General features: G+C 35.1%; 1 protein-coding gene across 5 annotated transcripts in view; it reads left to right on the top strand.

Annotated features, from left to right (window-relative positions):
- DENND1A (DENN domain containing 1A) overlaps nucleotides 1-15,668 on the top strand; it is a 214,828-nt gene that overhangs the window by 42,456 nt on the left and 156,704 nt on the right. For all 5 annotated transcript variants that reach the window (XM_059828997.1, XM_059828994.1, XM_059828996.1 and 2 more), the window contains exon 4: nucleotides 13,173-13,222. In XM_059828997.1, coding sequence (XP_059684980.1) covers nucleotides 13,173-13,222 — 50 coding nt within the window. The remainder of the gene's footprint in view (nucleotides 1-13,172; nucleotides 13,223-15,668) is intronic.

Here is a 15,668-nt window from a genome sequence, read left to right as displayed (position 1 = left end):
TTTTAGTAATTCGTCAGATCTGCACAGAACTTCACATAGCATCATAGCATTCTATGTTTCTTTATTACTTTGTGTGTTTATTTTACTGCTACTTGTCGATTGGCTGCAAAAATCATTACCGTGGATTTGTGCAGAGCAAAATAGTACGTCAGTCTTTGTAAGTATCCCTGAAAAAAGTTAGTCCTGAAGTCTAAGGTATGGTGAGTGACAAAGTACTCAAAACTGTTTCTTTTTTTTGTGTCTTTAAGCCAATAAAGTGAGGAGCTACTTCATTTGTTCCTGTCTATGAAAGAGCTGAGATGGAGATGCTGTTTTCCCTGTTTGTTGCATCATTGATAACATTAGTCATATGTTTTTCCAGTTATGATATCTGTATTTCAGAAATCATGGTGCAGGGCAGGAGTGGTAAAAGTGCAGAAAACAGATAGTAATTAACTGCCAATGAATCTTTTGAAGGAGCTCAGGAGGTGACTTGATTTTGGCCTGAGAGTACCTGAAAGAGTGTTGGACTCTAAAGTCTGTGTGTGAAAGCCATATCAAAAGCCAATGTCCAGAAGTCAGAAAAATTCTGAATAGAAATAGAGGAATAATTGGGCTCAAGTGTGAGGAAATGTAGTTCAAGCCACTTTCTAAACAATTTCCATTTTCTTTTGTGCGAAATTTGAATCAATACTGGAAGTTCAATAAACACAATTTGATTTCACCACAAATTATTCAGCTGAGTGCAAATATTACTGGATACAACCGTATGGCCTTTGTTATACAAGAGGTCAGACTAGATGATCATAATGGTCCCTTCTGGCCTTAAAAATCTGTGAATATATGAATAATTTAAAACCTGTCCTGCCAACCCTTATTCGTTGAGGTAGTCATATTAAAATCCTGTGGGACTACTTGTGTGAGTAAAGGTTGTGGGATCAGGCCTAAAGTGAGTAATCATTATCACTTACGTTTAAATTTATTGATAAAACTATAAAATATTCACTTCAAGTAAAGATGGGTTTCTTTAAAATGGGAGATGCTTATGCAGTAATATTCTACTTTGGTTTGTTAAGCCAGTCATTATCAAAATAGTTTAGAAAGTTCTCTTGTTTCAGTCTCCTAAACCATTCAGTTCTATACTGGTGCTATAGATCAAATTATAAGCAATTTCAAAAATATTGTTTAAAAACTTGTAATATGTAGAAAGTATCTTTTGTTTTGTTTTAAAATAAAATCCAAGTACCTAACAATATGGTGGGTGTAGGCATATTAGAATTGTTATCAGTGCACCTCAGTGCATGTAATGGTCTTCCTTGCTATGTCTGTGATTCTGTGACTGATTATGTTGATGTTTGCATGTACAGGAATCCTGGGAAGTACTATCCTTTGCAAACAGTAGAACTTATTTTGAAACATGATTAAAATAAGTATCAGCAGGTAAGTGGTGTCGTCAAGGTTAGCATTACGAGTCAGTCTCAGATATGCCATCTCTATATTAACAGTCATAAAGTAGTTGAACAATTTCTCAGTTGATCAGAGATCACTTTTAAATCAAGAGTTTAGTGGGATGACTTAGTTATCTATCTTAAAAATCTGAATCGCTGATGACTAAGACTATTTTTGAGACCATACTGCTGAACAAGCATTGATAATACTCTGTCTTGCAGCTTTTTTTCCCCTTGATATGTTTTCTATTGCTTCTTTAATGTAGCTGTACTATTTTAACAAAGTAAGGAGAACATTTGTTTTGTAGCTCCTAAAGTAGTCATTAATGCTTCAAAGTTTCCTGAGCATGTGGAGGAGGAAACAGTTCTTTGGATTCCTGCTCTTGCAACTTGTCTGCCCATACCCCAGCATATAAATGCATTAAAAAAATGCGATAAAGAAGCTAAAGCTTCACTGAAGGTGCTGTAAAGACAGAAAGCAAGTGGGAAATAAAAGTATATTTTTCGTTTGCAGAGCATCCTGTGGCATGTAAAAGAGCATCAAACCAGACAAAACAGCTTGTGCTTTTTTATTTAAACGGATCATCTTGAGTTCTTGTAGCCAGGTGCTGGTGCATGTAGAGGGAATGAAAGGGAATTCTAGAAGATTACTGTCCCTTTGTTTGTGTTGATTTCCAAGGTGGCAGGAGATGTCTATGACTTTTTCTTGACAGAAAAGGGACTTTCTAGAGTTTGGGTTTGGGGCAGTGTGGATGAAAAGATAACTTTTTTTGGTTTTCCTAACTGGAGAGTCTTGCTACGTGTGATGCTTACTTTAAAGTAGGCATGACCTTTTATTTGCTCCGCACTTCACACCCCCAAGTGATGAAGTGTAAAACTGCATAATCTGTCCATCCTTTTCAGAAGGAGGAATTTTATATTGAAATGTTGCTTCTCAATGAAGTCAGATGGTGATCTGTTACTTCAGTAATAACAAGTAATTCAGTTGTAGTCATCTGCATGGTTATCAAACCCCTGTGCCCTCTGCAGATTAGACTGTAAGGGTGTGGAGTGTCCTGTAGAATACACAGCACAGAAGGTGTGTGTAGGAATGCCAGTGGACATATGAGTCCTAAATGGCAGGGGTACTGAATTCCAAGTTACTACAACATAGCAAAGTAGTAGAATGCATGTTCTGGAAAGTGTATATTTTTTAATAACTTTACTACCTTAGCTGTGAAAGAAAACTAGTCTATAAGAGTATGTATAACTGGAATTTTGAGATTTTTACATATTTTCATTTCCTGGTACTGTATTTTCTCATAGCCATCATCTTGAGGTCTATGTTGGCATATTTGCTATTGGTTTTAGTATAACTTTTGAATAATTTCATAAATGTGTGGTGCAAAGCATTTAGATTGCGTGATGCCTTAATTGAATTTCCCAAATTGTTTTGCATGCATTATTCTTTGTTCTTTTTTTAATTTATTTTTTAAAGGAATGATTGGAAAGTAGTCTGAAAGAAAGGATTTGTTGGTGATTGATAGATGAGATTAATTGATGTTCACATACTGAAATTTTCAAATGTGCCTGGGCAGCAGCGTAGAACTGGTAGCATATTATAGAGAAAAGTTGGAAATTATTCTGTGTTAACCCAGGGAAGTCCAAAGTTCTTAGCTTTTACTTGGAAAAGTTAAGTTTCTAAGGTCAGTCATCTTTGTACGTATCAGCTGTCTTTTCTTCAAGTAAAAACCACTTTCCACGGCTAATGAATGTTTTTCTAGCATTCAGGTTTTTGATCACTATTCTCTCTAGCATATTCTCTTATTTGAAAATCTAAAAGCTGTGAAAATACTGATAAATTTGAAAAGCTGTATCCTCCTATAACCTTCAGTTGTCTAAGGTGAGCACCAACTCCATCTCATCTCTGCAAAGTTTAATGTTAGAAAAATTCTTTCCCTGGGGGTACTAGTGTCCTCATCGTGTGTCATTATTTCCTCCTTCCTTCTCCTTTAGAGAGGCCTCAAATAAGTATGATGTGAATGCAAGTCTGAGAAACAGGTACTCCTGAATTTTAAAAATTGGTCAGCTGTTGCCCCCTTTGGGATAGTTGTTTAGTTTTGTTATGTTTCCTCAGGTGCAAAAAGCAGATAATACCTGCGTAACAGGGTTGTTAAGTAACTTCATTAGTGACTAGCTTTAAAGCTCTTCCACAGCTACGTGTTCTTCTCTCCAGCAGTAGGGAGGATCTTGGTCATAGCAATTAGAAGACTTTGGGAAGGCGAATCCATGAATTCTATCAGTTTCTGCTATTTGATAACGCTGTGCTAGGTATATCCATGGTATTTTTCTTAGCAGTCATATTTAATTTTTAGGTAACAATTCTAAAAGTATTGTTCTGTTTTCTCTTAAGCACAATAGCACGATGAAAGTGTTTTTGTCATTACTTCTCAGGAATTACGTATTTTGCTCAGTTGTTGGTTAGGATTCCCAGTCTGTAGTTTATTTCCTGCTAAGGGTGTCACTAATGGAGAATTTATGATATGGAATGACTAACTGAATTCAGTATACACTCTAATATTCTCTTTGGTAACCAGTGCAGGAAGAAATTTGAGGCTCATGTTATTCTTTCACACTTTTTAATGCTTTGAATTTCTGTAAAAGATCTTGTCAGTGAAATGACTTAATTTTACAGTGAGAGATGGTAGAATTTCTGTAATATGGAAATGGCAGAAAAGTGATACTGAAGCCCTTCTTCGCACAAACGCAGAGAAGTTGTTGGTGGCAAATTCTTACCTTTGCTTAACCATAAAATTCTGCTGTTGTCTTTATTTAAACTGCTTTCAACATTGCAAGTTTCTTCACATCCTTTTTCTTGAGCAAGGGACAGGAGTTGATTTTTAATGATATTTACTATTCATTGAACTAAGTTTTTTGTTTGTTTCTTTCTTTTGGGGCTTTTTGCTGGTTGTTTATTTATAACATCCTAGCGATTAATTTTTCCTTTAATTTTGTTTCCTGTCTGTTGTGCCTGGATGCTGCAGAAGTGTATATGAAAGTCTGCACCCAGCTAGAAGAGATTACAATCTTTAAAAGCCAAAACTGTTGGTGTTTGTTGTGGTTTTTTTCCCCTACCCCCTGAAAAATGAAGCCCCTGTTGGGGCTGAACTACAGTGGAGGTTTATAAAGGTGTAACATAGTTACATGTGCAGGATTTGATTTTAGGTTTTAATTTAGGTTTGGAGCTCCAGCCCTTCTCTTTTAAGATATTATATTTGTGTGAATGAATTCCTATGGTTTGCATTATCAGATCGTAGTAAAGATCAAACCTGGCCCAATCTTGTTGTGAACATGACTGAAAATCTAATTGGAATAGTACCATCATAATAGTCTCCTATGATCATAAAGTTTGTATTTGATAAACAGAGCTCATTTTCAGGTATTCTAGCAGATACTGTTTGAGAGTATTTACTTGCATATATTTTAAAAAAGGCTGGACAGTGGATGGTGCAGAAGCGATTAGCAAAGAAAGCATGATCTTGCCCGTTTATGTAAACAGGGTATTTCTTTTGTGAACATGTCTAGTTAACTATCGGTTGCAGACCTTTATTGGTGCTTCTTGAATAATTTGTTTAAACTATGCAGTACAGATTCCTTATTTTAGCACTAAGACTTACAAAGGCTTCTTTTAGCAGCCTTTAATTTTGTACTTATGTATGTGACATAGCCTGTGGCTGTGATCTCTACTGTGAATCTGCAGTTGTTTTGGGATGAAAGAAGAAGGCAGCTGGAAACTCAGTAGCTACATCTAGCTGTCTACCTAGAGAAGGCCTTGATTTCAAGTTTATCTAAACAAGCTCGACTAATCCCAACTATCTAGGGGGATCCACTGTCAAAACAAGCAGCATGGCCCTAAGGCAAACACAACCATACAGAAATGAAGGCTGGGACTTCCAATACTCCAATGACTGCATACTGGAGGCTTTTTTTCCTGAAAGAGAGTAAGAGAGGTAGAATTTGCATAATGCCTTTTCATTGGGAACTTTTGGAAAGCTGACAGAGGTCCAGCTTATAGCTCTGTAGCCACAATACAGAGTCTATAGGAGAATCCTTGAATGACCTAACCATATTGAAAGAAAAAATGAAAGCATCGAAGTATAGCCAAGTGAGTGTGGAAAAGAGGGCTGCTGCATTGTCTAACATCTGCTCTACTTCTCGTTAGTTTTGTTCTTCGGTATTCTATGTGGACTTTGGAGAAACCTAAGACAGCCTAACATGAATCCTATAATCTTCCTTCTGAATATTTATGTAGTGTGCCAGCCTCTAAGCTGTCCTTTGCATCTTCCTACTTCCCCCTCATTTTCATGCTCTCAAATGAGGCCAACATTTCAAAAGCTAAATAAATGTTTGTGAATGTTTATAAAAGATTTGCATAAATTTGTCCTTGTTTGACAAAGATCACTTTTTTCTTATGCCAGTTCTGAAATTTTTTAAAGGTTTCAGTGCATGTCTTGACAACAAAGTCCTGCCTCAGAGAACAATGATTGCTGATTAAGTGGGTATGCAGTTGTAGCTGAATAGAGCATTTGAGACGATGTCTAAAAGGGCCAGTCATCTTAAGCCAGAATTGTAATATTTAACAGATGTTAACCAAAGTATATATTTAAAGCTTTGGTTTGGATGCAATATACCTGTGCAATTGACTTATGGTGTGAGAAGTATGTGATTATCTTTTCACAGCTAATACGCCTAATTTTTCCTAAATGTGGAGGTGAAAATATTCCTCATTTTTCATCACTGAATGTTTAAAATATATTTAATTCAATTAGTGTTCTAGCTTTCTGATACTGACACTTCTTATCTTTACCAATTGATCAATGTTTATGCATGTAATTGGATCTGATTTTTTTTTTAATGCTTGCTTGTGTAATTTTTCAATTCTTTGTGATTAAGACTGGAACAATTATTCTTACCACAGTAGCTGGAGATTTATTTTTTTTAGCATGTTAGCTAAAATCCATTTGTCTTAGAATAAAACTAAATCTTAATTTTATTAAAGGAGTTTTAAAGACCTTTGTTGAGGAGATCTCTTTGAAAAACTGCTTAAATATTTAGTTCAGCTTTACTTTAACATTTTTTTCCACTGGAAAAAAAGTAATAGTCGTTTCTGTTCTTTTGTTCTATTAGTTGAGAGGTTGAAGTTGTCATTAAGGCAAAAACTAGAGCTACTTCTCTGACACAGTTTTTATCACATCTGCTAGGCCTGTGTCCCAGGAGGAGCTGTGCAGAGCAGTGAATTCAGCGTAGGCCCATTATCTACTGTTTTTGCGTATGTTGTAAAAGGAGTGAGACCTCAGGGAGGCTTGGAGCCTCCTCCCGTGTAATGTCCAAATCAGATTTGAAGGACTGGTGGCAGGAAAGCTTTGGCCTTGGGGTGTGAATTCTAAGAAAGAGAGTCACAATTAGGTTTAAAAAATTCAGGGATTTTGGGCTTTATCTTGAAATATGTTTTTAGTAATGCAAGTAGAAAAGTTGCCCATCTGTGCACATATTTTGTACGTTTAAAATATTTAAATGGTAGCAGGCCTCAATATGCTTAGGAAATGTTACTTATCTCATGCTCTTCCTGTTACCAGGATTGGGTATATATGTGTTGGGTTTTTTGTTTGTTTTTTAAAAATAGCATTTTCCTGAGAACAGTTGGTTACCTTCAGTGAAATGATGTTTTTTCATACTGGGTACCATTCCCCTTCTGACCCTCATACAGGAAGAAGTGATATTTGTAGGAGAGAAACCCTCCCCTAATTCAAGCTTTATAATTGCTCAAAAAGAGCTAGTGGATTTTTAGAACACTAAGCAAATAGATGAACCAATGCTATAAAGTTGTACTGGAATACTAGTAGAATTAGAAAAAGAAAGAGATGAAACTAAATTAGGGTAACTTAAATTAATGCTACTAAGCAAATTATGCTCCTGTTTTTTTGAGTTAGAACGTTCTTTTAAAGAACTGATTAAAATAAATTCTTAAAATATTTTGACCATTATAAAATTCAGTAATGTTCAGTACTGTTACAAGATGTAAAAAGATTTTATGATTAAAATCAATGCAAGATGAAATTAGACATAAATATTTTAAGGCAGCAATGATTTAAAAAAAAAAATTCTGTGCTATATCAGTTTTTTAAAAACTAGAAAAATCTTTAAAATCTAGAGAAATCTTGCTTTTAAGTTTATTGTTCTTTGCTTTCTCTGCTTCATCATCTTACAAAATCTCAGCTTTTTGTTGTGGCTGTGTGACAATGACCTCTGCATGCAGGATATTTTCTTTTTAATTTGAGAATTAGTATTTATAAGCTGCTTGAATCGGAATGCTTCTCCTGATTTTTTTTTAACTACGTAATTACATGGCATTTATTAATTAATGAGAATAATCTGTAATAATACCTTTAGGAAAATTTGATGTAAGATAATATAAGCTGACACTAATAATAAATACAAATTAAAGTTTAAATTTTCAAAACACAAGATGTACTGATCCCTGTTTATTACTCTTTGCTGTGTTCAAGTTAGTGGCTGAATTTTTTGTGCTGGCATTGCTTTATTACATTTGTAGTCTTTAAATAAAATTTTGAAACATGGCTACCTTTTCCCGTCCGTTGTAAGTAGTTGTGTTGTAAAATGTTTAAAGTAGTTAGGAAAACTTGTTACTGAGGTTATTATTGTGCAGAAAGATGTTCTCTTTCTTAGGAAAACGTATATGAATTTCTGACCAACTATGCATAGCTAACAGAATTTATGGTGTTTTCGATTATTCTGTACTTTTTCTTTCACCACCCTTTAGGTTTTAAACAGAGTTGTTGTCAGGTTTACGTTGGTTATTTGGGTGCACTGGCAACTGTTTTGAATTCTTAAACGTGTTATTTCATTGCAGTAGACAATTGAATTAATCGTTACCTTAACATTATTCAAATAAATGAATTAAATATAAGAGCAGTTTACAGTTTTGTGGCTATAAGGTAGATTAATGTACAACCCAAATTTCAAAATAATTGGATAGTATTTTGCTTCAGTTAATGTCTTAGCACTCTTTTATCCTATATTAACATTTTTGCTATGTTTAAATTCGATGTTTCTGAGCAGAAATAAAATCATCTATAGGTGCTTGCTGGTCAGGTCAGGATCCTGTTACCTATTCTTACTTGCCTTGATCCCAGAAGGCCGGCTGTCACTGTTCTCTTCTTAACCCTCGGTGCTCTCCAGAATCTCCTCCTTCCTACAGCAGTCTGTTGATGTGTTCTTGAAACTCTCTTGGTGTCCTTCCATGCAAAGAGGATGGATTTCATGTTTGTTCCATGGATTCAGATGGTATTTCAAGCTGGATAAGATGAAAACTATTTGTCCTTCCACCCTCTCTGTTTAGTGTTTCACTTACAGCAACCTCACCTATACTTCACCTCTGGTTTAAGGTCAAGGAAATAAAACAGCATTCATCTTTTCCATCACCGAGTCATCTCTTCTCTCCATGGAAGACTCATCTTATTTGCAATGCTCCATTCCTTTGTAATATTTGAATTGTCCTCCTGTAAAAATGTATGTACTTTCTGAAATATGGTTGTGGGGTTTTGGGGTTGTTTTTTTGTTAGGTGTGTTTTTTGTTTTTTGGGGTTTTTTTTCCCCATGATCAACAGCTAAAGGTCTTGTCTGTACTCTGGGTAGTCTTTTCAACTTCATCTTGGTTTTCCTCAGGTTTCCCAATAGGCTTCCAAATACAGGTCCCCAACCTGTTGGGTTTTACGGTGTATTGTTTGTATGGTGTCTTGCCTTAATCATTCATCATTTTTCACAGATCTCTGCCTGTATTTTAATTTCTTTTCTCCCCAACTTCTATTTAGACTTCTTGTTCCACTTTGAATGTCTGTTGCATCATGCCTCTTTCTAGGAGTGGATTGTTTGCAACAGTCTGCTGTTCTTGCATTAGAGCATCAATTTGCATATCATTTTTATCAGTGCAATTTTATTTAATTGTAGCTGCAGCATGGGATATTTGTTGCTGACGTTCACTTGAACAAGAGTAATAAAGCAATCCTGTATATTTAAGAGGCTCTGAAGTTGCTCCATTGACTTGCAAGTGGGAGCATACGGTGAAAGGTTTAAAAAGAAAAGACCTGAGTTAAGATACAGCTTGCATATTACATTCACAAGTGAATATGCAAAATTTTTCAGCAATGTTGAGCTTTCTTTACTATTTCATCTCAATATATAGATAACTCGGGACATAAACCAAGTGTGTATTGTGTGTATTTAACAACCTTGCTTTCCATACGCTTTTCAAGTACCTCTCGTGTGTGTGTGTGGAGGAAATCCTTTTAGAGACTGCCTCACCTTCATAAATTGCGATGTGACACAAAAGGGCTGAACACAGTATTCCTGCCTCATTTATTTTGAAAACTTTGCTACTGAAACCAAACTTAATCAATGAGCTCTGTGTTGTCTCCGATAAGTTATGTACTGGCTTTATTGATTGGGAAGGATTTTAGAAAACCCATGTGGGGTTTATAATGTCAGCAGTGTTTTGATTATGAAAAGAGTTGGAACCTTGGGACAAGGAACCAGGTGGTGTATGTCCTAAAGCCACTGGTGACACGACTGGGCTGAATCCCTCAAGGGACACAGTTCATGCCCTGCACTTTAACTGTGGTGACTGGCTGCTATAGATGCACTTTTTGCTCATTAAAATGTTAAAAATCAAACTGCATGTAAAAAGATTTGTGAAAATATAAACTTGGGGATTGATCCAGAAAACTGGCATGTGATACCCTCGAGACGCTGGTTTCAGCTACTGGGTAATTTACACTTACCAGCTCTGTGTCCTGGATTGTTTTGGGGCTGGGCTTTTTTTTTTTTTTTTTTTTCCTTCTTTTTAGGGTGTTTTGCTTTAGAGGCATTTATATAGGTTTTTCTTTAGGAAAATAGTCATAGGGGAATAAAATAAGAAAACAGGCTATTGATACTACTTCTGTGTTTCATGTCAGGTAAAAACATAAAAAGGATTATAAGATGCTGACATGGAGGGATGCTAGGTTTGGTTTTGTTATGGTTTTGGTTTGAAATCATAAAGACATGATGATTTCTCTAGGCCATGGTAACACCCACCTAAAGAGGTCTTGTAGGAAGTTGTGTATTATGTAGGCATTGCTAATCTTTCAAACTGAGCAGTATTTAAAAAAAAAAAAAGGGAGGGAAAAAAAGGGAAAAAAAAAAAGCATTACATTTACAGTAATGAGCTTGCAGCTTGAGCAAAAATGGAGTAGTTCTCCAGTAATTCTATTTCTTACATGCTAAAGATCATCAGCAGTTTTGCTAATTAAAAGCTAATTCTGTATGTGTTTTATTATTTTTTTAATAGTTAAAATTTAAAATAGTTAAAATTAAATAGTTAAAATTTAAAAATATGTCTGTGGTGTTAACTGTACTAGTCTCAATTTTTTTTTGTTGTAAATCAAGGCAGATGAGTATTGCTGTATAATGACTGGCAAATTATGTCCAATAATATTATAAAAGGCACATAATAGTATCACTGTAAAATCTTTCTTTAAAAGACAAGGCAATTCAATATAACGCCTCCTTAAGTGAAAATTTCATTTTCTGTGTTTAGGAAGCTATAAATATCAAGAAACAAATGCAAAGTAAGTTCTGAGTAATACACTATTATCCTACAATAACACAATGCTGATGAGATGCTAAAGTGGTTTATTATGTGAATGTTTTTACTTGCAGTTGCAGTAATGATTTAAATTGTCAAAATAATGGAGGAATATATTCTGCCATTTTGAGATGACTGATGACTTGTTATCTTTTAACACTGTTTTATTTCAGAATTCTATGTAGCAGCTACATGGCTTTGTTTCTAAAAAATAGATGTACAGTCATTATTTGAGGACAATTTGTATTGATAAGGCCAATAAAAATATAGGCACTTTCCTCTGATTATCATTTTGATTCTTTTAAAATTGTGTTGTGGTTTTGTTTTTTTTTTTAACATTTTATGCATTGAGATTTCAGTTGTGGGTAAAGGACAACTGTGTAATAGTTAAAATTTGTCAAGATGTAGTTTTTGTGTGCTAGCAGAGTTGTTCAGCAGACGGTCGATCCTCATGGAAGTCGGTGAGATTCTGCACAAGGGTGAACTCAGTCACATTAATGAGGCCTTTACTATCAAGGCATTATTTTGTATTGAAATACATATTTCTGCAGAGTTTACTCTGAAACCTGTATAGCTCCTTTCCAAGTTTCCTGCTGAAATTGAAAGGAGGATACTTCTTTGCTTTACATGGTATTCTTCAATAGATCCTTTCTTGTTCTTTAAAAACAGGCGGTTGTTAAATAATCTATCAATAAACTGTCAAGAAGTCAAAGTTTCCATATCTGTTTCTGCCTGAAATCTTAAGAACTTGCCACATTTTAGTTGTCAAGAAACCTCCAAAGAAGAGTCTACGAGCAGTTGAGCCTGAAACCATTGCTAAGAATGGGATGTGCTTATTTGAATTATGTAGGAGGAACATGTTCTTGCAAGGGAGTCAATATGTTTTCTGCTTCATTGAATAGGTTATTAGATTGATGTAGTTTATTTGTTGAACGATGGCATTGGTTTTAGGAATAAATGAAGCGGGAAGCATCAATTTGGTTATTGATGATAATTTATTACTGTTGGTCAGAAAAGTGTTGAATTTATCAGGGGGTTTGTCGTTTAGTCAGGGTTATCTTGTTTCAGCTGAAAGCAGAAATATAGTATACATTTCAGGTCCTGAAATATTTAAGTGTGAAGGAAAATGAACAATGAATTGGCTGGTAGTAAAGGTCTGCAGACTGGGTAGACCTTTATGGTGGGTTTTGGATTATAGAATTCAAATTTTGAATATTATAGAACAGTATGATGTAAATGGATTACTTTTGTCTATGAACACAACTATTTTGGGACTAAAATGTTTCTGATTTTGCCTCTTTAATGACTGTATTTGTTTAAATACAGTTAAAGTTGTAAGGTTGAAAATGATTAATTTCTCTGCTGATCATGGTTTTATATTCATGGTTTTTATTTGATATCATGCAAAGGCTATGCTTAAAAGTTTCTCTGTTTGTGGTGCTGCTTTGCAACATTTAGAAAATGGTTTGTAGGTTAAACAATTTGTATTAATTTTAATCCACGTTATTTTCATCAGTCTTTTAACACTCAGATTTTCTTTCTAATAGCAGTAGGCAACGTTAAACATTCCTGCTATGAGACCTATTGGCTTTATCCTTTGTTATTTATCTTGCTGATGTTAGGAAGTATTCTCTAATCCCCCAGACCTCTGTTCCTAGGTAACAGTCAAAAGCTGTGCCAGCAGAAGTGGTCCTGCCAGGCCAAACCCATGTGGTTTGGTGTTATTCACCATGATCCATATGGTCAGGGTAGAGATTGTCCCTAGAGAGGTGTTAACACTCAACAACCCAACCTCCTCCTGCTCTTTGGAGAATTGCTGGATGGCTCCTGCTGCCTGCCCATGTGTGAATCTTGATTAATTTTTCATTTTTAATGAAGTTTGATCATGTTTATTATTTCACATGATTGACTGCCTGGTACTCCTTCCATGTAATTGATAAAGCCCATATTTCTTCATCTGTCTCTTATTTCTTCAGGGCAAAGTTGTGAAATTGTGTGATGTGGTTAATATTAGATTTATTGGTCCCAATAGATGTATAAATTATCTCTTTTTCTCTCCACAGGAAGTTCTACAGACTTTGACCAAGTTTTGTTTCCCCTTCTATGTGGACAGGTAGTGTTAGCTTTTCAAACTTTACAAGAAAATAAGCTTGTCAATAAAACCACTGTAGAAAATAAAAACCATACCATTCTTAATGTTCTGTCTGCTTGACTGTGATTTAAAGCACCCAAGTGCAAATTATAGTCTTAGAATCACTTTTTCCTGGGGTTTTTATGGGCACCATCAAAAAAAAAAAAAGTTTTAAAAGTTTGAGCTGTTCAGTAGCAGCGGTAAGAGTGCATTTTGTTTTACTTCTACATAATGCTTGGATGTGAAAATGCTTGGGTAGTAATTGTCAAATATGCATATTACTATATCAAAGCTTTTTGTGCGTATGTATTTTATTTCTTAATTGCCAAAATTTGGGTAAAATAATGCATTAAGTGCTTTACATTTAAAGGCCTCTTGCTCTTGTTGGAATGCGTGTGCTTTGCTTGGTGGCTACTTAATGTGGCTTCTAATTTTTTTGGGAAAAATTGTCAAGTAAGTTACAGTGGATTTGACAGGAATTGAGATTATTTAATTCTTATAATTTAGAAAACTCCAGAACTTTTTTAGTTTTTTAGTTTTGCTTTTACTGTGAGTTGTTTTTGATGGTTTCATGAAAAGAACAAGCATTGAAATTTTGAAAGGATGCATTACCACTCATATCATTTACAAGCATCGTTTAATTGGTTAGCATCGCTTGTCTTAGGCCAGCTAACACACTGAATGGTTTTGATTGATGGAATTGACCTTAACTGTGATTAAACTGCTAGAAATCTTTTTCTCATTTCAGTGAAATCTGTGATATTTACAGTAGAAATTGATTTTCTTTATAAATCAAGATCCATTTCTAATATCATTTCTTGTTTGAGCCACTGTTCAATTTATAAAAAAATTTTTTTTCATTGTTTTCCCCCACCCATAGGTGAGCTGGTATTTCTTAGTTATCTTGAAATACTGTTCACTAGTTTCTATGAATGGAGATGAAATCTCACTATGCTTCTCTGGAGAGAGGAGTCTACATAATAAAGCCACTGTGGCACTTTGTCCTCTGATGTGGTAATCTGGGGTTGGAGGAAGCTGAAAGCTTGAATGGATCATGCAGACGATCTGTTCTTTCAACCCTCCAGGTGGTTCCTGCAGATCAGGGTTGAGAGACATTGGTGAGGCACTGCTGGAGACAGCTATTGTTACCAGTGCCTCTGCTGTACCTGATTTGTACATAAAAAGAGAATTTGAATACCTGGGCTGTCAACATGAGCTACTTAACCAGTGCTTGTTGACTCAGATGACCTTTAAAAGCCACAAATACTACTTATAATTTGGAATCACTTTTTGCTGATCATCTTTTTCCTTTCCAAAGGGGGGGAGCAGGGAAGTACTTATATATATTTTTCTCATGTGTGTGTTTCTACTAGAAATATTTATGCTTACTATGTGTAGGTTTATTGTACCTAGGGATTTGGTTTGTTTTGTTTTTTGTTTTTCCCCAGCAATATAACATTTTTAAAGATAAGAACACTGAAAACCCATATGGGGTGCTAATGAGAACATAATGAAAAGTGATTCCCATTTCCGGATTTGCTTGTTTGACTGAATATCACAGACTGTCACTGAAAAGACTGTAAGCCAACCATTTTGAACATAAAGGAGAGATTGTAACCCATAGCATACTTAATTTAAAATTGAGAATGGACTTTTGATACTCCAGAAGGTAGAGGATGTCCCAAGTTAAGGATATGGCATCTGAAAGAGATGTGTGTGCTACTTCTCTTCTTGATGTAAAAATACACACACATTCGTAGGTGTGTGTGTAGGTGTATATATATAAATAAATACTTGTTGAAGTTCTCTATAATGTAAATTTGACTTAGCTTTGAACTGGGAATTAACCTGCCAGTTACAGCAGAAAGGTAAACAGTCTTATATCACTGAATGCAAATTAATTTCATGTGACCATGATAAAGAGAAAAATACAGTGCATCTTACGTGCAAGATGTTCTTCATCTTTTAGCTACTTCCAAGCTTAGGTCTGATAGAATGCCTGTTCTTAGAGGCTATTTCTGGAACTCAACAAGTGACGAATTTGCACTAGTTGGTCTTTTCTTTCCCTGTTCACTGTTAACCAACTACTGATTTAGTTTATTTATACATTTCTTATATTGCATTTAAAATAAAGCTATTTAAAGTAGTGAGCAGGTAGCCCCATAATGAAATTACTTCAGACAATACTTTACTATTCCCCTCAGTCTTCTCAGCAAACACTCTTCTTGCTTTGGGATGAAAGGAAATTGCTTCTAGAAGAAATAGTGTCTTCGGTTACATGTCAGAAAGGTCCTTACAGTCATGTCTTACAGGGTTGACTAGCACTCTCTAGTGGGATTTTATCCTTCTGTATGTGCCTGAAAAGTGGTATGTTGGACCAGATCTCCAGTTAGTGTAATTCTTAGTCCTCAGGGTGTTTTCTTTAAAA

The sequence above is a fragment of the Gavia stellata genome, chromosome 24, assembly GCF_030936135.1.
Source record: "Gavia stellata isolate bGavSte3 chromosome 24, bGavSte3.hap2, whole genome shotgun sequence".
NCBI lineage: Eukaryota > Metazoa > Chordata > Aves > Gaviiformes > Gaviidae > Gavia > Gavia stellata.
Note: the sequence above shows the minus strand (reverse complement) of the source record. Positions and strands in the feature narration are given on the sequence as shown.